This window comes from Barbus barbus (genome assembly GCF_936440315.1).
Source record: "Barbus barbus genome assembly, chromosome: 44".
Classification (NCBI taxonomy): Eukaryota; Metazoa; Chordata; class Actinopteri; order Cypriniformes; family Cyprinidae; genus Barbus; species Barbus barbus.
This window is the reverse complement of record NC_136722.1, coordinates 15,336,192-15,360,395: the sequence shown is the minus strand read 5'-3', so window position 1 is coordinate 15,360,395 and position 24,204 is coordinate 15,336,192. Positions and strand designations below refer to the sequence as shown.

Here is a 24,204-nt window from a genome sequence, read left to right as displayed (position 1 = left end):
TGAGCCATATCTTGCTGATTTCACAACCTTTAGGGGATTTCAAAAATAGTCAGAGACTGTGGTGGGAGAAGACAACATGATGTCTAGTTGTACAATCTCTGTATGCATTGTTTGCTTGTCTCCCTGGCTGAGAGAAAGTTAATGTGTAACATGGGCAGTCGATACGGCTGCCGCGCTGCTTGATGGTCTAAAATCTGTGAGTGTCAAACAGGTATGATTAAGGACCTCAGGACTTGCCTCTGCCCACTCTGCTCCATCCCTTTTTCCTCTTTACCTCTCCTCTGTTTACTTTGTTTAATTCAATCGATGAGTCAGAGGCTTGTAGCAATGTTGCGGAAGCTACTTTGAAAATGTAGCTTGTCAAGCTCTGCTAGTAGCTACAAAAACTTAGATAAGTGCATTGAAGGTACTTAATATATATATAAAAAAACAATTATACATTATATAATTTATCATTTGATTAGAGCAGTATTTTCTGGCACAAAAACAGTGAGGAAACAATTTATGAATGAACAGTATGAAAATATAAACAACAAAAATTTACAAATAAAGTTTTATAGACTTGGATTGATGAATCACTGTTTATTTATGACCCATCTGAACCAACCAATTCACTAAAAAGAATTGGACTATTCCTCAGTGCATATGAGAGTGAGGACCATTCGAAAGAACCAGCTGAATCAGACTTTCCAACATTACATATGACAGAGGAACGTTAAAAAAAAAACAATATCTGAAAATACAAACGAAAGACAGAAACTATCGACCAAACTGTTTCAAAAGCATTATTCAGAGTTTTCTAAGCATATGACAGAGACAGTGGAGGACTTGTTGGACAGAGAGGAATGTTTAGGATGAGACCATTTACTAGAATGAATCAATCAAGCTGTGTTACATATGAGAGAGAATGAATGAGAGAATGGACTGTCTGAACAAACTGATTCACTAGAAAGAATCAGACTATCCAACGTTATGAGACAGAGGACAGTTCAACTGATTCAGAATTAATTGGAATATCTAATGGATTAAATGACTGTCATGAGAGCTCTTGTAGAGTTTAGCATGGTAATATACATGGCAATGTTAAAGTGTTTGGTTTTGGCGGAATAGATCTCCTACGCTGCTGTGGCAGAGCAAGTACAGAGATTGCTGCTGCCAATACATCAACAGACATGCTGCTGTGAGCATGTAAGAAATACTGCTTACATATATGAAATAATCCCCATATATAACATACATAAAAATCACCCTGTAGCAGATCTAGACAGGTGGGGCTGGGGAAGGTGGAGGGTTTCTGAAGCACACTGCAACTGCTACAGCAAGCACTAGCTGAGTATTTGAATGTTGAGCAGCAAGCTGGTTGGCTGCTGATGTGAAAAGAAACCAAACAGCTGCACCAAGTGAATAATGATGTCATTATATCATATTGATTTAGAATCTATCAAACTACGCCATCTGGAGTTTCATTACAGAACTTTGGATTCAATTCTATAATTTAAATAAAAGATTGTGGTAATGTTGTCCTGTCTTTGATATGTTATACATTATTCTGTCTGATATTTGAAATGTCACAGTAGCGTTTTCGATTCAGTGCATGGGATATAAATTAACAGTGTAAAGACATGGACTCCCCTCATCACAGGGCCCTTAAAGTTTTGCACAATAACAATCTAAGTTTGATGTAAAGGTCCTGTCTTAGTGGCATATAGTCAGTATTAATTCATTACTAAAGAAAATTCTTCCGCCATTCTTGCACTTTCGACATCTTTGTAGTGATCAGTTCCAGGGCAGCATGTAATTTGTTGATTGATACTATTGATTATGACCTCTGCGAGCCCTCCTCACCTTCATCCCAATGCTTACAAATATCTAACAGCAGCACGATAGCAGAGGGAACAGGGCCAGCGGATAGGCACAGCACACAATGAGGTTATCTATTCATCCTCACACATTCTCACAGTCATGCTATGACCTCTCAGCGTGCCATCCTAATACTGTGGCTAATTCCCAGACCTGTGTGTCCTCTGAGGCCAGAATGAATAGATCACACCTAAAAAGGAATAAGGTCAGATTCTACCTCATACAGCTAAATCTAAATGAAGCTGTTCAACTATAATGCAGAAATGCTGTGTACATATCATGAAATAAAAATGCAGTGAAGGACATGCATGTGAGAACATCATGGAATTAAGGCTATTTCTCATACGCACCCACACAGCTGCTGCGTATCTCAGGAACTGACCCTAATTGAAGCAAATATTGGGTGAAGTACTGAGGTGGGATGAGATAACATTTGTCAGATATGCAGTTAGGCATTTAGCCACTCTGATTACACAGCACAAGTCAAGATAGAGAGAGGTAGTCCTCTCTTACACACCAAATCACACAAAGAACATCACACACACAAAGGGCCCAGAATAGTAGATATTCAAGGGTACATACTCCACAAACCAGCCATGTATCAGCAAATTTGGGTATTTACAAGTGAGCAGGTTTTTTTATTTAGTCGTAATTTGACTCATCACTTTAGAAAATTTGAACATACCTTCATTTATAGCTTATTTGGTGTTTTCATATTGGTCAACCTGTTGTTTTATATTATAATTTTTGAATAACACTGCCCTTCATCATATTTGCTGAATGAAATCAAATACTTGTTTCCTACTAAATTCAGGGAGTTGATTCCAAACGTAGTGTCTGTTTTGCTGTAGCACACTTTTTTACAAAATATGATTTTATAGCATTTTAGAGCATTTTTTGCTTTTGAAAAACCATAAGATGAAGAAATCTTGTTTTATGCCTTAATCACCAGAAAACTGCCACAATGATATAATTCCTTCCTATATATTTTTAAACCAGATTACAATTATTTGTTCAATTCTCACCTTTTTTCAAATGTATCGGTCATTCTGAAGACATTATTTTATGCCTGATTTTCACTTTTTCCACTTCCACTTTTCAGATCGTCATTAAAAGACATTTGACTGTTTTGTTATATTTATAAGTGTGTTAAAGTTGGCACATACATATCATTTGAAAATGAATGTGATGGAATTTTTGAGCCCAGCATTACAAGATTAGGTAATATTCATCAATGTTTCCCAAAATGCAGGGCTGTGTTATGAATGCAGCACTTTCTTTTGTGAATAACGTTTTATCACTTCATTAATGTCAGTATTAATAATGTGCATGAACATATATCATAACGTGGTTATAGTGTAGGGATACTTCAATAATCATGTTCTCCTCAACAAAAAATCACCGTCAAGAACACAGTGACTGAAATTTGTCTGAAATTTAAACACAAAACTCCATATTGTTCTGTCTGATCATTTTGATGCCAACAAAACTCATTAATTCATTTTTAATACACTGTCATGATCTGTGCTACAAAAGGAATCAATACTTTTCTCGAGTCTAATAGATATTCTAATAGAGTCTAAAAGATATTAGATAAGATATGCAATTAAAATATATTCAATTATGTGTTTTAGCACACTTTAACTCAAGGATCTTTTCAGTTGAACGGAAATGGGATTATTCTGTCAGGACAAGGGCTAATGCTGCCTTCTAGTGACAGCTCGTGCTAACTACCATACAATTTAGCACAACAATCATTTCGGAATATTTTGCGACCTAGTAATGAAAATAGTGTAGAGTTCATTCAGAAAGTGTTTTCTTATTCCATTGTTCTGCAAGCGAAATCTTCTAAATAGGTATTTTCTTTGTAGTAACTTGAATTAAATGTCACTACACTAAGAAGGTACATTTTTACTCATTTTTGAATCCAACTGTGTTTAGTTGTAATGACATGATTACTTTCAGCTCCTTTTTATAACTGCACCTACAGGTAAGAGCAGTTCTAGGTCTGTGAACAACAGCATACTCTGGAACTGGTTTTGAAAAGAATGGAAAAAATGTAACCTTCCTATAATCACAGTCAAGTTCTTTGTAGACTGGACTGGATATGAAGATCAGACTGTTCTACTAAATTGAGCAATTCAACATAAGGCCACCTACAATACTTTAGAAAGGTACAGAGCTATTTCGCTGAGACATTTTCATTACAGCCTCAATTTTCTTCTGTGCTTATTTTAGCCTGTATGAAAGAGCAACTTAAAGGAAGCCAGTTCAGACAGAGAAAGTTGTCTATACAAAGTTGCCAAAATTGTATTACGTTTGGAGTTTGCTGTAATACACAAGACAGTTTTATAAAATAAAATATTTCTTTGGCCTGTTAAAATGAAAGCTGGGAACTTTGTCAATTATTTGTCCACTTGATGTTTGGCACAAACCACATGCAGTTCAAAACCATGGCAAGTATCATACTCATACTGCTTAAAAGCAAGAGAAATTGGAAAGCTTGTTGCTATCCATAGCAAGATAAAACGACCATTCTAATATTGGAATATCCTTGGACAGAACAGGCTGTGGCTAACCACATTTCTAAAACAGAAATCTTTCTGAAGAAACAAAAAGTACCATCTACAGTACAGGTTGAAGTGACTGCAACAAAACCAGGTTTTTCAATCAAATATGCAACACAAAGTACTGTGAGCTGCAAATACAAGTAAAAATGTAGCCATGTTTGAACAACACTTACATTCTCTACTGAGCTGTGAATTATAACAAAAAATATGGTCTTTTATGAAAAACATATGTACCTACAGTTATATTATAGCTTTATCACATAAGTAAATGGACTTAAATAACAATTGTGTATTGACATGTTTCCTATAGTACTCTTATTAAACGTAACTGTCAATTTACATCTCAACAATAATACTCCACACACAAGCTCATATTCATTCACACAATATAAGCACACTTGAACAATGGTTAAAGAAAGAGTTCCAAACTAACAGTATATGGTACAAAGAACTTTATTTTGGTCAGCAGATTTATGCCATGAACTCGTAGGGAATGGGCTCCAGGAGCTGAGGCTCGTTGTTCTTGGTGCTGACAAAATGTGCTGGCCGTGGAGCAGCAGGCTGAAAACAAGATAAAAGACACATCAACACCACAATGAAATCTGTTATAATGGTGTCATTTTAACCAATCACACAAAATAAATATCATAATGGCCTATGTTTTAGTTTTACTTCAAATAACAGTTTGGCATATCAACATTAATTTACATCAGGGAGTACAATGAAATAAATGCCTGTCGACTTGTACATTAGTACATTTAACATTCAAGACAGTAACCAATAAATACTGAATGATCTTATACCTGGCGTTTCAGCTCAACCCAGGTGCCCTTCTGCTTGGCCTCCAATTTCTGCTTCTCGTTCTCCTGAACGCGCTTCAGGAAGCTGTCTCTGCTCTTTGAGTGCTTAACGTGCTCGATGCGCACATTAATTCTCTTAGCCAGGATCTTGCCCCTAAAAGTAAAACAATAATTCGTCACTTAAATGACAAGCAGAGTTGTACATTTACAAGATGTATCCATAAGTGGCATGTTTCCATATTGACAATCTGGTAAAGGCATTAATGTGCCAATCCAGGGTACATAAGGATGACTGCTCTCGCCCACATTAATGACCACTTAGGACACTGGAAAGCCCTTATGGCAAAGTGAATATGGGGCATTACACATTAAAACCCTTCAGTTATGTTGATAAAATATATATAAAAATGTTAAAACTATGTTAGAAAACTTCTTCAAACTGGTAGGTTAAATACTTAAGTTATAAATAAAAAAAAGTGTTCTTTAAAAATAAAAACAATGTATTATTAAAAGTTTACATTAGGCATTTTTCCTAAATATTAATTCAGAGCCAAGTGGTTTCTGTACTTGTTTGACTGGTGTTAACTTAACCTCCAGCTATCACCAACTAATCTAGGTTGCATTATTACGCCATTTAAAATGTCTTTTTATCAAAGTATAGATCAAGTCATGTTCAGTGTGGTACTTACTTGACTTGCTTGTTGACAATGATGCCCACAGCATGCTGTGTAACATTATAAATGCGTCCTGTTTTGCCATGGTAGCATTTATGAGGCATGCCCTTCTGAATTGTTCCTGTGCCCTGGATAAAAACGTAGTTTTAATAAATTATCTTGACAGCAAAAAAGTATACTGTAGCAAATATTTCTTTTAATAAATCTTACCTTGATGTCTACAATATCTCCCTTCTTGTAGATGCGCATGTAGGTGGACAGAGGGATTGGACCTGTAAACGAAAAGCAGTGTCAGATCTAAACATTTCTGTAACAGTGTTTGTGCTAAAGTAAAGTACAAAATAAATAGTGATATAAATGAACTCACCATGCTTGCGGAAGGGCCTGGCAAACATATACCTGGTCCCCCTCCTCTTGCCTCTGGTGTTTGTCATGATGCCTAATTACTGGGTGCAAAACACATACAATAAAATTAGACAAATTTGTTCTCAAGTATTTAACTATACTTGATATCAAGTGACGGTATATTAAATACCATACTTGGCTTACAAACTTTGGTTATTAACTATATAATTAAGTAAAATGACACCAAGTAAAATATACATTTGCTTATATAGACGCAACAAAGCAACTATTCCAATAATAAACAAGAAATAGTTAAAGAGACTTAAACACATTTTACAAGACAAAAGATCTCTTTAGCTCCAGTAAACATTAGTTCATGGCCAAGAAATACATGGACACCATTGAATAAAGGACCGAACTGAAGTGACATCCTGCAACTGTGGAAAATATTCCTGTGTTCGTAATACATCTTACGATAATACAGAGAAATCGGTATATTTCTACGTCTTTATTTTTGACTCTCGCGAAGCCTGTACACGCATGGCCCACATGGCTCCAGCTGGACTCTGTATTTTACTCTTTACGGCATCCAGCAACGCTCGTGCGGGCATAATTTCGATGGCATGCCAGGTAAGGTATTTTTTGACAGCTTTGCGTGGTACTTCTGCTCAACGAGAGCTATGTAATTAATGATTTAATACATAATGTCTGGAGCACATCTTACCCCCGGTTGCTCGCAAGATGGCGGGTACGGCGGAAAGAGAATGATGGGGGCCTGTGGTGCTTCCTTCATAGCACGAATAGGAGGACTACTCGTTTGCCTGAGTAAAAGTATCAGAGCTGTTGGTCCATGGGCAGTGACGTCATCGTCTTACAAAACAGTGAACTTTTATTTTATCTTTATCAAATTTTTATTTTTTTACTCATTTAAACCTGCCTGAGAGAGCATTGCGTGGATCGTTATAGTTTCAAAGAATCGCGTTTATATATTTATTTATTTTTAAATGCGAAGCTTAACCTTTCAACCTTCATTCTAATTTGTTTAATTTAGATAAAACAACCTTATTAGATAATATAAATATATTATCATTTGTATAATATAATTTATATTTATTTTCAAATATAAAATGTATTAAATTAAATAATTTTGATATGAATTAACATTAAAAAAAATCGCAAGCTCTTTAAAATACTTTAAAAAGATCAAACTTTAACAGGGTTAAGTTCATCAAAAGTCTTACGTAATTTGTTAAACAATTTAATCGAATCCTGGCATAAATACACATTTTATTTAACATCACACCATCAGTCCACAACTCTCTAAGTGAAGATTTACATTAAAAAAAGCTTTAAACCAGGTTCATGAAAACACTTTTTATTAATGATAGATGTAATGACTTAAATAAATCCTGGCATAAATGAACAATTTCACAAGCTTTCTACTATACTGAATAAACATTCAAATTAAACATAATAGTTTACTAATTGTTTAGTCCCGATGTTCAATAATATTTTCCCGAAAGTTTATTTTTCAATTGTATATTGCACTTGTTATTTTATTAAAATTACTGACGTGTTACAAAAGTTTAATATTTTTATAGTACATTTTATTGTATTCTTTTTTATGTAATTTTTGCCTTGTGCGTGTATATTAACCTGGGTGAGATAGGCGCTAAGACCCCGCGGATCTCGCTCTGGCAGGGACGCAGTCTGTCCTCACTGGGACTCCTCTTCGCCTCCGCGCGGTGATTGGGTGGAAGATGGCGCTGGGCGAATGGAAATCCTAATGACAGTTTCCAAATTTGCCTCTTTTTGTACCATGGTGAGTAAATATCACTTCAATCGCCGATAATTGGACGCCAGTACTCGCGTGATATTGTTCAGGGCCGCTTGCTGCATTAGTTCAGTCAATCGGACTCATTGGGTTGCCAGTTTTCCTCTGCTGCAGTTGCGAGCTGTCTTTATCCGTCTGTGTGCTTGCTATGAATTATGCCTTGGGCCTAAATAATTACTGTTACACGACCGTGTTGTCGTCCTAACATAGAGTTAGGCTTTTAAATTCGCCCGTCCTTATAGGATTTGCTGAAGGCAGCAAAGCAGAGATCTGCTAACTGCTGAGCTGAAGTGTCATTCAGCTCGGGTTATGATCGCGAGATGTGCTTAATAAGCGCGAGACAGTGACATCTAAATAATCTCCGATTGTTATTTATGTGTAATAAATGAGTACAAGCATTCAGACAAGCATTGTGTTAGGTATGGCAAACGTGAGCATCATGCTTATGTAAAATGCGTCCAGTGTACCTGTGCTTCAGTGCTAAGCTGTTGCCAGTGCGGTCACATCGTGATTTCACGGTCCCATCCCCTCTCTGCATCTCCATACCCAGTGTGTTCCTCCATATATTATCTGCTTTATTCGCATTTTGATTGTTAATTAAATTTTTTCCCATTGTATTTGGCGTTTTTATATGTAAAAGTGACGGCAGTGAAATGCTAATGCATGCTAATGTAGTTTTACCTCATCAAATATACTGTGTGTTTTTATAGGGTTGTTTTTAGGGTCACATTTACGTGTTTTTTGTGATATTGCATTTTTAAAACGCTAATCAGTGGATCAGGATGTGTATCAGACGTCTTTACCATTTAGCTTAGTTAATCATAGTTTCCGCCACAGTGTCGTAAGTTACTAAAATTATAGTTAATACTGCGAAACCACAATTAAATTGTATCTTCTTCTAAATATGTAAGAATTACTTAGTCATCTTATTTATTTAAAAATGTGGTGGCTAATACCAACTTACCATAGTTTTATTGTAGTAACAGTAACTTTTTGTGGTAGAAACTGTGGTTACCATAGTTATTTAAGAGACTCTCTATTCAGCTGTAAATACCTGAACAGCTGTTCACCTGTTCTGTTGCAGGGCGCCAATGCCTCCGCTTTGGAGAAAGAGATCGGCTCGGAGCAGTTCCCTGTCAATGAGCATTACTTCGGATTGGTCAACGTAAGCAAAGACATTCCCTACTGTCTCACATTGTCTTCTCCAACCAGTGTGTTTGTTGTTATGCTCAGGAATCAGTGTGTGTTCTGTCTGTTTCGTTCCACAGTTTGGAAACACCTGCTACTGTAACTCTGTGCTCCAGGCTCTGTACTTCTGCCGGCCGTTCCGGGAGAAGATCCTGGCGTACAGGAGCCAGCCGCGCCGCAAGGAGAACCTGCTCACCTGCCTGGCCGACCTGTTCCACAGTATAGCCAACCAGAAGAGGAAAGTGGGCGTGATACCCCCGAAGAAGTTCATTACGAGACTTCGTAAAGAGAATGGTAAGGAACACAAGCAGGAAGGGATTGTATTTGAATTCAATTGAATTCTCAGTTCCACTAGTTCTAGGTCAGAAAATGAAGAGGTCTGAAACCCAAGAAGTTGTTCTTACAGTGCATTGAAGGCAACAAAATTACTAATAAACAATGAACACTGGGACAACAGCTGTATCACATTTGCTAAATCTATATAATTTATGCATAATATCTAACAAATAATTAATTAATTTGCATAAAGCAAACCATTAATGAGTCGTTAGCTACAATTTAGTTAACTATAAATAAAATAATTTTTTTCATATACAAAACTGCTAATACGTTACAGTACAGTCCCATTAGTTAATGCATTAAATACAATTAATTAGCAATGAGGAATTCAATACATAGGAGTGATTGATTGTTCAAGTATTTTTTTTACCATAAACTAACTAACAATGAAAACTGCTTCTAAAGTATGTATTAATCATAGTTGAAGTTAATGTTAATTTCAACATTTACTAATACGTTAATAAAATAAAATGTTAGCTCAAGTCCATTAAACAATATTTACATAGATACATTTTATTTTATTAACGTATTAGTAAATGTTGAAATGTTGATTTTATTAACTAATGTTAACAAAGACAAATAAATATTGTAACAAATGTGATGGTTGTTGTTAGTGCATTAACTAATGTGACCTTATTATAAAGTGTTATCAAGAAAATAAACGGATACAGCTTTTGATTTTAATAATGTTTTAGTGAATGTTGAAATTAACATGAACTGAGATTAATAAATACTTTAAAAGTATATTTTTCATTGTTATTGCATGTTAACAAATGGAACAATTTTGTAAAACTTAATGTTTTTCAAATGCAGCACTGTAAATGAAATATCATCGCAAAACCATCTACTACTTAGTTGTTGACACATTCAACATTCACGTAACTCATGTAACTATTAATCTAGATGAAGCAAGTAAATTAGAAATGTACATTTTATAGATTCCATTTAATTATAATAAGTGTTTTTATATAATAAGTGTTTTTTATTGTCCAGAAAAACACATTGGATTCATAAAGATTCATGATTCCTTGTGATAACACTCTTTCTCCCTGTCCTCCCACAGAACTGTTTGATAACTACATGCAACAAGATGCACACGAGTTCCTTAACTACCTGCTGAACACTATAGCAGACCTGCTACAAGAAGAGCGCAAGCAAGACAAGCAGAATGGCAAATTGGCCAATGGCACACTCGATTCACAGAACAATAACAGCACCCCACCGTCCTCCACCTGGGTTCATGAGATCTTCCAGGGCACGTTGACCAATGAGACGCGATGCCTCACCTGCGAGACGGTAATAGCACCTCACGTAAACCCTTTAGTCCAATAAGACGGTATCCTGATATCTGCCGACTGTGATTGGCTGTGCTTTTATCTGAGGTGTGTCTTTGGACTTTGTTCTCTCACAGATAAGCAGTAAAGATGAGGATTTCTTGGACTTGTCAGTGGATGTGGAGCAGAACACTTCAATCACACACTGTCTCAGGTCTGAAAGCATACTTGCACTTAAACCCAGTTTAAACATGAATATGTGTCTGTTTTATAAACTATTGTTTTTCTCTCTGGCCCCTTATAGAGGTTTCAGTAATACAGAGACCTTGTGCAGTGAGTATAAATATTACTGTGAGGAATGCAGAAGTAAACAAGAGGCACACAAACGGTGAGCATTAATTCCCGCCAGCTGCTTCTTGGTTTTCTGAACGTATATTTACTGCATATACTTAATATATGAATGTGTTTGACTCTAGAATGCGGGTTAAGAAACTTCCCATGATCCTCGCCTTGCACTTGAAGAGATTTAAATACATGGAGCAGCTGCAGCGCTACACTAAGCTAAGTTACCGAGTGGTCTTCCCTCTGGAGCTCCGCCTCTTCAACACCTCTGGCGATGCCACCAATCCCGAAAGGCTTTACGACCTGGTCGCTGTGGTGGTGCATTGTGGCAGGTGAGTCGATACAAGTTTTAATGGAATCCAGGAAGCCAGAATGGACTTTCAAACCTTTATAAACGTGTTTTTCTTCCTCCTCCATAGTCTGATTTCACAATACTTGCTTGTGTGAACAGAATCTCTTCATGCAAGCTTTTTGAAATCTGCCCTTGCAAAAAAAAAGGAGAACTGTACTGATTTGCTTCCTTTATTTGTTTTTGTGTGCGTGTGCTTTTATAGCGGTCCAAACCGAGGACACTACATCGCAATTGTAAAGAGTCATGATTTCTGGCTGCTGTTTGATGACGACATCGTAGAGGTAAGCTGCCATCTTATATAGAAATTTGCAAGATTCAGGGTTCCCATAGTCATGGAAAAAAAATGATATTAGGGAATTTTAAGATAATGATTTGCAGGAATTAAAAAAAAAAAAAAAAGATGTGTATATATACACACGCACAAAATCTTAAAATAACTATGAAATTTTAAGATAATGATTTGCAGGAATAAAGAAGTGTGTGTGTATGTATGTATGTATGTGTGTATATATATATATATATATATATATATATATATATATATATATATATATATATATATATATATATATATATATGATAGATTGATATACACAAAATCGTAATAAAATGACTAAACAATGAAACCATGTAGAGTTGTAATATAATAAATAAGTGTTATATGTCATATAGATACATACTTTTTCAATTCCTGCAATATATATATATTAGGGGTGGCATGGTTCACAGATGTCACGGTTCGGTACGTACCTCGGTTCCGGGGTCATGGTTCGATACGAATTCGGTACTACAGGAAAAAAACAAATCTACTATGCTCCGTTTCTTTTCATTTATTTTGAACAGAGTAGTATAGTAGTAATACTAATTACATTATTTATATATATATAATCTGCAGTACATATATACATACAAGGAATAAATTCTGCTGGTATAAGGAGACAGTTGAAGTGATCGTGTCACACGCACACACACACACATCAGTTCCAGCATTGCTAAAGTTGGTACTTTATCAAAATAAAATACAAACATCAGCACGCCCGCCTCAGTGTCACCATTGGAGAACGCGACTGAAGTACAAAGCCTATAATTTACATAAATAATAGTTTAGCATTCAGATACATTACATCACAAATATGGAAATATTATGGAATATTTGGATTTGTGCCGAATGAGAGAGGTGGGATACACGAGCACAAAGCTCCATTTCGCAAACAGTTGAGTGCGCAGGCCTTTAAAGTATAGTCCTTTATCAGTCGATGTGAGCGACACAGTCACTGTTTAGTGGGCTTTGTTTTCAAGTGCGCAACTCATGGCATTCTCTGTTCTTCGGCTGGCACTTATCAAACAGCGTTGCATTGCTGCGGGCGCCCCCTTCTGGAGTGGGGGGAATTGCCTATATTCATTGTAAGGCGTCACCGGGACGGTTCGGTACGAATACGTGTACCGTGCCACCCCTAATATATATATATATATATATATATATATATATATATATATATATATATATATGTGTGTGTGTGTGTGTGTGTGTAAAAAATATTAAATCTTTATATCTAAATCTTTTTTTAAGTATCCACTTTTTAATAATTTTTTTCTTATGTATTTATTTATTTATTAAAAAACTATATATAAAACTAAAAACTATAGAAATCTATATTTACTTCATAAGAGTGCAATCTTTATCAAATAATTTGTTTTAAATAATAAACAAGTAAAACAAATCATATAGTGTTTTTATAGTGAATCTATATTTTTCTAGTTATGCTTCTCTACAAATATCATGGGAAAGTAAGTGATTACAGAATGTTTTTTCTGCATTTGTTAAAAAAGTGATTTGTTCCCCCTGTAGAAAATTGATGCCCAGGCGATTGAGGAGTTCTACGGATTAACCTCGGAAATTTCCAAGAACTCTGAGTCCGGGTACATCCTGTTTTACCAATCCAGAGACTGAGAGAGGCCAGAGCGGCGTCCCCTTACGGACACCTGTGCAGCAGGCGTGCCTGTACGCTGAACCCTGCTGCATCCCACCTGCACAGGTTCTTACTGCAGAGGAGCCTCACACACACCCCACCCGTCCAAGCCCACCCACGCCGGTCTCCACGCAGCAGTAACGTTGGAAGCGATGCAGTCGCAAGGCCTTTTGAACGTTGTTTGTCAGTTGTATTTACGTTGTGGGAGCATTTCATCACTTGTGTTCAGTCCTTTACTGTGGAGAGAATGTTTAATGTATCAGACTGTATGATATGACCGGGATTTGCATTCAGCTTTCATGCTGCGACCTTTTGATTCCTGTGGCTGTGAGGAGACTGAAGACTTGTGCATGGGGAAAGCGGGTGTGTTTATTATAATGGTGGGGAGGGTATAAAACGCTCCGGGTGCGGGGCATTGCGGGTTATGTATTTCTACCTTGTACAGAGTGATATTTGTATAAATATTATGAGAATTATAATAATATTACTGATATAGCCAAAAAAAAGAGGATAGAACCAGAAAAGATGTATAACACTATGGTGCACTTTTGATACAGTTTTGTAGATGTCGGAAGGTTAATGTGAGGGTTTGCTTGAGACGGCTTGTTGTGAAAATTATCATTTTCTGTTTTAAAGAAAAATAAATAAAAGTGTATACACCAAGATAGGATGTATGCATGCAAGCATGTAAATACCAGCTATTACCAGCCTACTGCGATTTGATTGGATGCCTTTTTCATACAACCAAACCTCTTTTTTTTTTTCTCCTGTGCTGATGACTCATTCTTGGCCGCTGTGGCCCCTCAGTGGCCGGTCAAGATTACTGCAAAATGGTGCATCATTCCCTTTTCACCGATTCCTTTCCTCTCACTCCAGTTTTAAAGGTTCTGTGTTGTTTTGCTAGCTCATTATTGCGTAAAATGAGGTTGAATCCTTTTATATTTGCATGAAAGGTTACATATATTTATTAGTGCTCAAAAGCAATTCTCAAATCTGTCATGTGAGAGCCATATCGAGCCTAGTTTCAGACTGGAAAGGCTTTTATCAGGCGTCATCACTGACTACGCAGTTTAGTCTGAGGAGGTGTGAGTCTGTCTGAGTTAGAGGCATGGGGATGAAGGCTGCGTGGGGTTAGAGGATGGAGGAGAGAGGGAAGATATGGGGGAAGTGGGTGACACAGATGAGCGTGCTGTTAATATCACGCGCCGAGAATAGCTCTCACAGGGGAGCAACACAATGTGCATCTTTCCAGAAAGATGCAGTCTGAATGTCAGATGCTAGATAAATGGGTCTCATCCTACACAGACACGTTGCAATACCTTCTGGGTCATTTGAAATGGGTGCTTTTTCTATTTTGAAAAGGTGGTTTTCAAAGTGAATTAATAGTTTAAATGTTCTATTGGACAAAAGTTAATATTACATTTTGCCAAGTCAAGCTAAACTGAAACCTTGCAATACATGTTTTTGTGCTTTCATAAGAGTAACAAAGTTCAGTTTTACAGTTAATTTAGCCATTACCAGCCTTTCAAGGTCATGGTTTATTAATTATTATAATAATTAGTATTAGTTATTTTCAAAACGAAAATAACTAATACTACTTTCTTCTCAATCACTTTTTTTAGATGCCCTTTGTTTTTTAATTAAAATAATATTGTATATATAATTTTATGTACATATATCACACAACAGTAGGAGACCAAACAAGCAGAATGAGGTTAATGAGATGATATTTATTGAAAAAGGAAAAGGAAGCCGCAGAGCAGCGATGGCAGGTAAGCATGGAACAGTTCGACGGACTTATCTGGCTGAAGATAACAGGCAGTAAACTCTTTTGTAGGAGTTCGGGAAGGGGATCGGTGCTGACGAACGATAGCTGGAACCAGTAGCAGTAGTGATAGGTGAGTCCGAAGATCATGACTATCAAGACCAGACAAAGGTGAGTGGCAAGTGACAGTGGTTATGGTCTTGATTAGGAGGTACCAGGTGCAAGTGGTTAGAATTCAGGTGAGTGTGATCGTGTTGGGACCTGACGAGGCTGATGGTTCTCTGACAATATATATAGGTCCTTCTCAAAAAATTAGCATATTGTGATAGTTAATTATTTTCTGTAATGTACTGATAAACATTAGACTTTCATATATTTTAGATTCATTACAACACAACTGAAGTAGTTCAAGCCTTTTATTGTTTTAATATTGATGATTTTGGCATACAGCTCATGAAAACCCAAAATTCCTATCTCAAAAAATTAGCATATTTCATCCGACCAATAAAAGAATGGCCGTTATGTTCAGTTATGCACTCAATACTTGGTCGGGAATCCTTTTGCAGAAATGACTGCTTCAATGCGGCGTGGCATGGAGGCAATCAGCCTGTGGCACTGCTGAGGTGTTATGGAGGCCCAGGATGCTTCGATAGCGGCCTTAAGCTCATCCAGAGTGTTGGGTCTTGCGTCTCTCAACTTTCTCTTCACAATATCCCACAGATTCTCTATGGGGTTCAGGTCAGGAGAGTTGGCAGGCCAATTGAGCACAGTAATACCATGGTCAGTAAACCATTTACCAGTGGTTTTGGCACTGTGAGCAGGTGCCAGGTCGTGCTGAAAAATGAAATCTTAATCTCCATAAAGCTTTTCAGCAGATGGAAGCATGAAGTGCTCCAAAATCTCCTGATAGCTAGCTGCATTGACCCTGCCCTTGATAAAACACAGTGGACCAACACCAGCAGCTGACATGGCACCCCAGACCATCACTGACTGTGGGTACTTGACACTGGACTTCAGGCATTTTGGCATTTCCCTCTCCCCAGTCTTCCTCCAGACTCTGGCACCTTGATTTCCGAATGACATGCAAAATTTGCTTTCATCCGAAAAAAGTACTTTGGACCACTGAGCAACAGTCCAGTGCTGCTTCTCTGTAGCCCAGGTCAGGCGCTTCTGCCGCTGTTTCTGGTTCAAAAGTGGCTTGACCTGGGGAATGCGGCACCTGTAGCCCATTTCCTGCACACGCCTGTACACGGTGGCTCTGGATGTTTCTACTCCAGACTCAGTCCACTGCTTCCGCAGGTCCCCCAAGGTCTGGAATCGGTCCTTCTCCACAATCTTCCTCAGGGTCCGGTCACCTCTTCTCGTTGTGCTGCGTTTTCTGCCACACTTTTTCCTTCCCACAGACTTCCCACTGAGGTGCCTTGATACAGCACTCTGGGAACAGCCTATTCGTTCAGAAATGTCTTTCTGTGTCTTACCCTCTTGCTTGAGGGTGTCAATGATGGCCTTCTGGACAGCAGTCAGGTCGGCAGTCTTACCCATGATTGCGGTTTTGAGTAATGAACCAGGCTGGGAGTTTTTAAAAGCCTCAGGAATCTTTTGCAGGTGTTTAGAGTTAATTAGTTGATTCAGATGATTAGGTTAATAGCTCGTTTAGAGAACCTTTTCATGATATGCTAATTTTTTGAGATAGGAATTTTGGGTTTTCATGAGCTGTATGCCAAAATCATCAATATTAAAACAATAAAAGGCTTGAACTACTTCAGTTGTGTTGTAATGAATCTAAAATATATGAAAGTCTAATGTTTATCAGTACATTACAGAAAATAATGAACTTTATCACAATATGCTAATTTTTTGAGAAGGACCTGTATATATATATATATATATATATATATATATAGGTGCTGGTCATAAAATTAGAATATCATGAAAAAGTTTATTTATTTCAGTAATACCATTCAAAAAGTGAAACTTGTATATTAGATTCATTCATTACACACAGACTGATATATTTCAAATGTTTATTTCCTTTAATTTTGACGATTATAACTGGGAACTAATGAAAGTCCCAAATTCAGTATTCCAGAAAATTAGAATATTGTAAAAATGTTCAATAATGAAGACACATGGTGCCACACTCTAATCAGCTAATTAACTCAAAAGACCTGCAAAAGCCTTTAAATGGTCTCTCAGTCTAGTTCTGTAGGCTACACAATCAGGGGGAAGACTGCTGACTTGACAGTTGTCCAAAAGACGACCATTGACACCTTGCACAAGGAGGGCAAGACACAAAAGGTCATTGCTAAAGAGGCTGGCTGTTCACAGAGCTCTGTGTCCAAGCACATTAATAGAGGGGCGAAGGGAAGGACAAGATGTGGTAGAAAAAAAGTGTACAAGCAACAGGGATAACCGCACCCTGGAGAGGATTGTGAAACAAAACCCATTCAAAAATGTGGGGGAGATTCACAAAGAGTGGACTGCAGCTGGAGTCAGTGCTTCAAGAACCACCACGCATAGACGTATGCAAGACATGGGTTTCAGCTGTCGCATTCCTTGTGTCTTGCCTGGGCTAAAGACAAAAAGGACTGGACTGCTGCTGAGTGGTTCAAGGTTATGTTCTCTGATGAAAGTAAATTTTGCATTTCCTTTAGAAATCAAGGTCCCGGAGACTGGAGGAAGAGAGGAGAGACACATAATCCACGTTGCTTGAGATCCAGTGTAAAGTTTCCACAGTCATTGATGGTTTGGGGTGCCATGTCATCTGCTGGTGTTGGTCCATTGTGTTTTCTGAGGTCCAAGGTCAACGCAGCCGTCTACCAGGAAGTTTTAGAGCACTTCATGCTTCCTGCTGCTGACCAACTTTATGGAGATGCAGATTTCATTTTCCAACAGGACTTGGCACCTGCACACACTGCCAAAGCTACCAGTACCTGGTTTAAGGACCATGGTATCCCTGTTCTTGATTGGCCAGCAAACTTGCCTGACCTTAACCCCATAGAAAACCTATGGGGTATTGTGAAGAGGAAGATGCAATACGCCAGACCCAACAATTCAGAAGAGCTGAAAGCCACTATCAGAGCAACATGGGCTCTCATAACACCGGAGCAGTGCCACAGACGGATCGACTCCATGCCACGCCGCATTGCTGCAGTAATCCAGGCCAAAGGAGCCCCAACTAAATATTGAGTGCTGTACATGTTCATACTTTTCAGTTGGCCAACATTTCTAAAAATCATTTTTTTTTGCATTGGTCTTAATTGATATTCTAATTTCTGAGATACTGAATTTGGGACTTTCATTAGTTGTCAGTTATAATCATCAAAATGAAAGGAAATAAACATTTGAAATATATCAGTCTGTGTGTAATGAATGAATCTACTATCCACGTTTCACTTTTTGAATGGTATTACTGAAATAAATCAACTTTTTCATGATATTCTAATTTTATGACCAGCACCTGTATATACTGTATATATACAGTGCCCTCCAAAAGTATTGGAACAGTAAAGACAAAATTGCTCTGTTGGCTGTGGAGTCAAGACATATGCAAATATGATTAAAAGATGAATATGAGACAAAACTACAGAATGTCACATTTTATTATTAGCTGTTTCAACACATACATGTTTTACCAAATAAAAAGAACAGCACTTTTAGAGTTCATCCCACTCATTGATGTGAGCGTAAGTATTGGGACAGTTGAACATAAGGCAGATATAAAAGATTAAAATCTATTATTTAGTTGCAGATCCCTTGCACATAATCACAGCAATGAGTCTGTGACCCATAGACATCACCAGACTCTTGGTCTTATCCTTTGAAATGCTTTTCCCAGCCTTTAATGCAGCAATTGTTGCTTGTTTTGGGGAGTTTCTGCCTTTACTCTCCTCTTCAGCTGGTGAAATTCATGTTCAATCGGATTTTAATCTGGAGATTGACTTGGGCAATCTAAGACTTTCCATTTCTTTGCCCTTATAAATTCCTTGACTGAACTGGCAGGGTGTTTTGGGTCATTGTCCTGATGCAATATGAAGCACTTCCCAGTGAATCTGGTGGCATTTTCTTGAATATTGGTAGGCAAGATGGTTTTGTACCCTTCCAAATTCATTCTGCTACTGTCATTATACATTAAGTCATCAGTAAAGTTGAGAGGGCCTGTTCTAGAGACAGCCATGAATGCCCATGCCATGACACCACCTCCACCATGCTTTATAGATGAGGCTGCTTGGGATCATTGCAGTTCCCCTTTTCTCTCCACATTTTTGCTTTCCCATCACTTAGATAAAGGTTGTCCTACAATTCTGTGATTTATAATTGTAATAGTTGCAAACTTACAACAGTGGTAAAGTGTTAATTTTCACTTTAACATTCAAAGTCTTAGGTCAAATTTTCACAGACAGACTAAACCAGGATTAAACCATAGTTCAATTAGGACATTTAAGTGATGTTTATAAACATGCCTTAGAAAAAAAATCATTACTGGTGTTCATCATAAGACAAAACAAAAGCACTGACATGTTTTAAGATCAGTCAGTGCAAGTTTCTTTGCACTGACTGATCTTAACCAACTAATCGGATTAGACTATTAGCATTTGGTCATCAAAAATGACCAAAGAGTTTTGATAATTTTCCAATTTAAAGCTTGACTCTTCTGTAGTTACATTGTGTACTAAAATGAAAAGTTATGGCTAGGAACTATGCTCTCATTCCTGTGTAATAATCAAGTTTTAAGTCAAGTTTTAAATAGGAAAATTATTGAAACTCTTTGGTCATTTTTGACCAAGATGCTAATGGTGTAATCCGATTCAATGATCTATGCTAAGCTAAGCTAAAAGTGCTACTGCCAGACCCGGAGAACGGCTGAATGGAATTTTGCATTACCGAACGCAAAAACGGTAAAACTCAACTGTTTAACTCTAGGGGAGTTGTAAAATGAGCCTATTTGCAAAAAAAGTGGAGTGTTCCTTTAAAGAAAACAAGTAGATAGAATATAGAAAAAAGAAATCTAGCGTTTTTTGTTTGTTTGTTTGTTTGTTTTATATATATATATATATATATATATATATATATATATATATATATATATATATATATATATATACAGTGCAGAGAAAAGGTTTTTGCCCCCTTCCTGTTTTTTATTTTATTTTTTGCATATTTGTCACACTCAGATCATCAAACTAATTTTAATATTAAAGATATGCAAGTAAACACAAAATGCAGTTTTAAAATGATTTCATTTATCAAGGGAAAAAAGCTGTCCATACCTACCTAGCTCTACGTGAAAAATTAATTGCCCCCTCCAGTTAAATCATGAAAGAACTGTGATTAACCACACACTAGCCAAACCCAAGTCTGATTACTGCCAGACCTGTTGAATCAAGAAATCACTTCAATAGATCCTGTCTGACAAAGTGAAGCATGCTTAAAGAGCAACACATCATGCCATTGAAGAACAGATGAGAAACAAAATAGTTGACGTATCAGTCTGGAAAGGGTTTTAAAACCATTTCTAAGGCTTTGGGACTCCAGCGAACCACGGTCAGAGCCATTATCCACAAATGGATAAAACTTGGAACAGTGGTGAACCTTCCCAGGAGTGGCCAGCCTACCAAAATTACTCCAAGAGCACAACGACGACTCATCCAGAAGGTCATAAAAGAACCCAGAACAACATCTAAAAAACTGCAGGTCTCACTTGCCTCAATTAAGGTCAGTGTTCATGACTCCACCATAAGAAAGAGACTGGGCAAAAATGGCATCCATGGAAGAGTTCCAAGGCAAAAGCCATTGTTGACCAAAAAGAACACAAAGGCTCGTCTCAAATTTGCCAATAGATATCTTGATTATCTCCAAGACTTTTGGGCAAATATTAATAACAGTATTTTGCATTTATTCTCATATTCTCTTATATGGACATATATTTTATTTAAGTATATATAATTTATTTAGGCCTATGTGTCCCCATTATTTAAAAAAAAAAACAAGCAAAAAAAACAAGCAAAAAAAACGAGTAAATGGAATATAGAAAAAAGAAAGCTAGTGTTAGTTTTACAAGAAAAGCTAGCAGTTAGAGAATAAATATACAATTGATAGAGGGTCAAATGTGTGTGTTTTTTTTATAAAAAGAAGACAGATAAATAAAATAAAATTAGAATAGAGAGTGCTAGAGTTAGAGGGTCAAATAAAGATGGAAGAGATTAGCCGTTTCTTGAAAATGGGTAAGGATTCAGATGCTCGGATTGAGTTGGGTAGGTCATTCCACCAGATGGGAACAGTTAATGAAAAAGTCCTTGATTTTGTGCCTCTTTGGGATGACACAATAATGCGTCGTTCACTTGAAGAACGCAAGCTTCTAGAGGGCACATAAGTCTGAAGTAATGAATTTAGAGGTGCAGAGCTAGTGGTGGTTCTGTAGGCAAACATTAATGCCTTGAATTTAAGGCAAGTAGCTATTGGTAGCCAATGCAAATTTATGAATAGAGGTGTGACGTGTATTCTTTTTGGCTCATTAAAGATTAATCTTGCAGCGGCATTTTGAATTAATTGTAGAGGTTTGATGGAATTGGAATTATATACTATGATTTATTATTCATTATTATTTTCTTTGTTTTGTTGTTGTTGGAATAAAAGCATGTAGTTCCACCCCCAAAATCGTCATTGTGGCGTATGCAGATCGTACGGAAACGTACGAATGGGATTTTACGAATTCACAACAATTCGTGGAATTAAAATAGTAACATAACTTAATAGTAACAAAATGCCACAAGACTGTGTTGCAGCCTCGGTGTTGAGGACTGGCCAAAAAGGCATCCTTGATGATAATTTAATTTATAAAATTGATTTAAAAAAAATAATTAGGCTATTTTTAAAAAATACGTTACTGTATTTTTGTTTATATGTTCACGAAAATGCTCATTGCAACAAACAGTCGCGTCGATCAGTTTCCGAGCAGCAGATAAATAGGTGATGGGACCTTCTTCTCTGAAGGAAAGCTCACCCCTCCCCGCGCCTCGCACAGCCGCAGTCGGTGGCGATGCTCGAGCAGACGGCGAAGAGCCGCTACCGCTGCTGGCTGTGTCGATCCTCCGATCCGGCATCACAGCATCAGACTCCTCCATCCGTCCGCGCGGCGCTGCACCTGCGAACAGCGCTGCCATTGAATACCATGGCAAGGCAAGAAGGACGCAAAGACATTTAAACAGGCGCCTCTCCTCCAAAAGACAAGGTAAGGAAGCCTCCAGATGGGGAGTGAATGGGACCGGGTATATTTGAAATCAGTCTGCTTTGCATTTTACAGCACATAAATGAATTTTACAGAGCAAGAGCTTAAGCATTATTATAAACCTAAAAAGGACTGAGAGGCATTAGTGCTTGCATCCGGCTGCTTGCAGTGAAGATGTGCTTTAAGGGTCCATATCTGATAGATGAAAGGATGCTGATGCAGGGGTGCTTTTATAAGCAGTGGAACCCGCCTTTATTTAATATCAGCACTCATCAGGGCCCTCCCTTCCTTTCTTATTCTCCACCATTGTACTGTAGGCTGTGATTCAAAATGATCTCAATAATAGCAGGTTCCTATATCCACTAAATACAAGTAAATGTGTCTTTAATTTATCTTAATTTGATTCTTTGTTCTGCACAAAAGAACAATGAGTTTTAAGAGACTAACAGAAGGAATGCATAACTGCAGAGAACAATGGCTTTTGTGATAATAATGGCTAATTGCTCATTTTCTACTCATTTCTTTTACAATGGATGATCTGATGTTTTTTTTAATATATATATATATATATATATATATATATATATATATATATATATATGTATGTGTGTGTTTAATTACCATTGCATGCACTGTAAAAAAAAATATTTTAATGAGGGAGGGGGGGTAAAAAGTATGAATCACTTTATATACTGAGTAGTGCAATACTGAGTAGTGCAATAGTGCATTATGCTTAAGGCATTGTATTTATAGTATTTTTGTTTAAAAAAATAATAATAATTGTATATTTTTAAAAAATTAAAAAGTAATTGTTGTAATTTACAGGAACAGAGGCGTTCCCAGAATTCACTGCACAAACCATGACCTGTTTATATTTTATTCAAAAATATATTTTATTCATATATTTTATTTTGTTTATATCACTTATGTACAAAATCGTTTTATGTTACAATTATGTGTAAATATAATTTAATATTATGTAAATAGTCACCAAAATGCCATTCCATAATGCTTGTAACATTTTTTACAGTAAAGTTCTTGCAACCACAGTTTTATAAATTTAATATTTAAAGGGATAGTCCAGCCCAAAAATGTTAAAACAAAAAATGTATTTTGTAGTTATTTAATAACCTGCATGACTCTTTCTTTTGTAAAACATAAAAAGATGGAAAGAATGTTAACCAAAAAGTTTCAGTTCCCATTGATTTCCATATGGACAAAACTTACAATGGGAACCAAAATTGGTTACCAACATCCTTCCAAATTTCTTCTTTTGTGTTGTACAGAAGAAAGTCAGTCATGCAGGTTTGGAATGACACAAAGGTAATTGTAGTAAATGATCATAGAATTTTCAGTTTTGGGTGAACTTCCCCTTAAACACACACACACAAGTTGGTTTTTACGGTTTATGCAGACTCTCCATAGGCGTAATGGTTTTTATACTGTACAAACTGTATTTTCTATCACCCTACCCCAACCCAACACCTAAACCTACCCCTCACAGGAAACTTTGTGCATTTTTAGATTTTCCAAAAAAAACAAAACAAAAAAACATTCTGTATGATTTATAAGCATTTTGAATTACAGGGACACCGAAAGTATCCTCATAAATCACCTTCACGTTGTAATACCTATGTTATACCCATGACATTAAACAAATTTG

The 24,204-nt window shown here is 36.9% G+C and overlaps 2 protein-coding genes across 2 annotated transcripts; one reads left to right on the top strand and one right to left on the bottom strand.

Annotated features, from left to right (window-relative positions):
* Nucleotides 1–4,867: 4,867 nt before the first annotated feature.
* On the bottom strand, nt 4,868–7,044 carry LOC306863361 (large ribosomal subunit protein eL21). Its single transcript, XM_079406645.1, has 6 exons — nt 6,974–7,044; nt 6,272–6,350; nt 6,115–6,176; nt 5,920–6,032; nt 5,234–5,384; nt 4,868–4,991 (listed from the first exon to the last, which is right to left on the bottom strand). Exons 2-6 carry the CDS (start codon nt 6,336–6,338, stop codon nt 4,902–4,904), a joined length of 483 nt encoding a protein of 160 aa, XP_079262771.1. The 5' UTR covers nt 6,339–6,350; nt 6,974–7,044; the 3' UTR covers nt 4,868–4,901.
* An 893-nt stretch (nt 7,045–7,937) lies between these two features.
* On the top strand, nt 7,938–14,254 carry LOC306863359 (ubiquitin carboxyl-terminal hydrolase 12A). Its single transcript, XM_079406643.1, has 9 exons — nt 7,938–8,071; nt 9,168–9,248; nt 9,352–9,565; nt 10,674–10,906; nt 11,022–11,098; nt 11,189–11,272; nt 11,361–11,558; nt 11,781–11,859; nt 13,428–14,254. The coding sequence occupies exons 1-9, from the start codon at nt 8,024–8,026 to the stop codon at nt 13,527–13,529; spliced, it is 1,116 nt and encodes a 371-aa protein (XP_079262769.1). The 5' UTR covers nt 7,938–8,023; the 3' UTR covers nt 13,530–14,254.
* The last annotated feature ends 9,950 nt before the right edge of the window (nt 14,255–24,204 follow it).

Excerpts from the sequence above, each read along its gene's own strand:
- LOC306863361 (XM_079406645.1), bottom strand. The coding sequence starts at position 6,338 with ATGACAAACACCAGAGGCAAGAGGAGGGGGACCAGGTATATGTTTGCC. Across the intron at positions 6,033-6,114 it reads GAGATATTGTAGACATCAAG|GGCACAGGAACAATTCAGAA; the intron begins GTAAGATTTATT and ends GTTTTTATCCAG. Across the intron at positions 4,992-5,233 it reads GGGTTGAGCTGAAACGCCAG|CCTGCTGCTCCACGGCCAGC; the intron begins GTATAAGATCAT and ends TCTTGTTTTCAG.
- LOC306863359 (XM_079406643.1), top strand. The coding sequence starts at position 8,024 with ATGGAAATCCTAATGACAGTTTCCAAATTTGCCTCTTTTTGTACCATG. Across the intron at positions 11,099-11,188 it reads TCAATCACACACTGTCTCAG|AGGTTTCAGTAATACAGAGA; the intron begins GTCTGAAAGCAT and ends GGCCCCTTATAG. Across the intron at positions 11,559-11,780 it reads GTGGTGGTGCATTGTGGCAG|CGGTCCAAACCGAGGACACT; the intron begins GTGAGTCGATAC and ends GTGCTTTTATAG.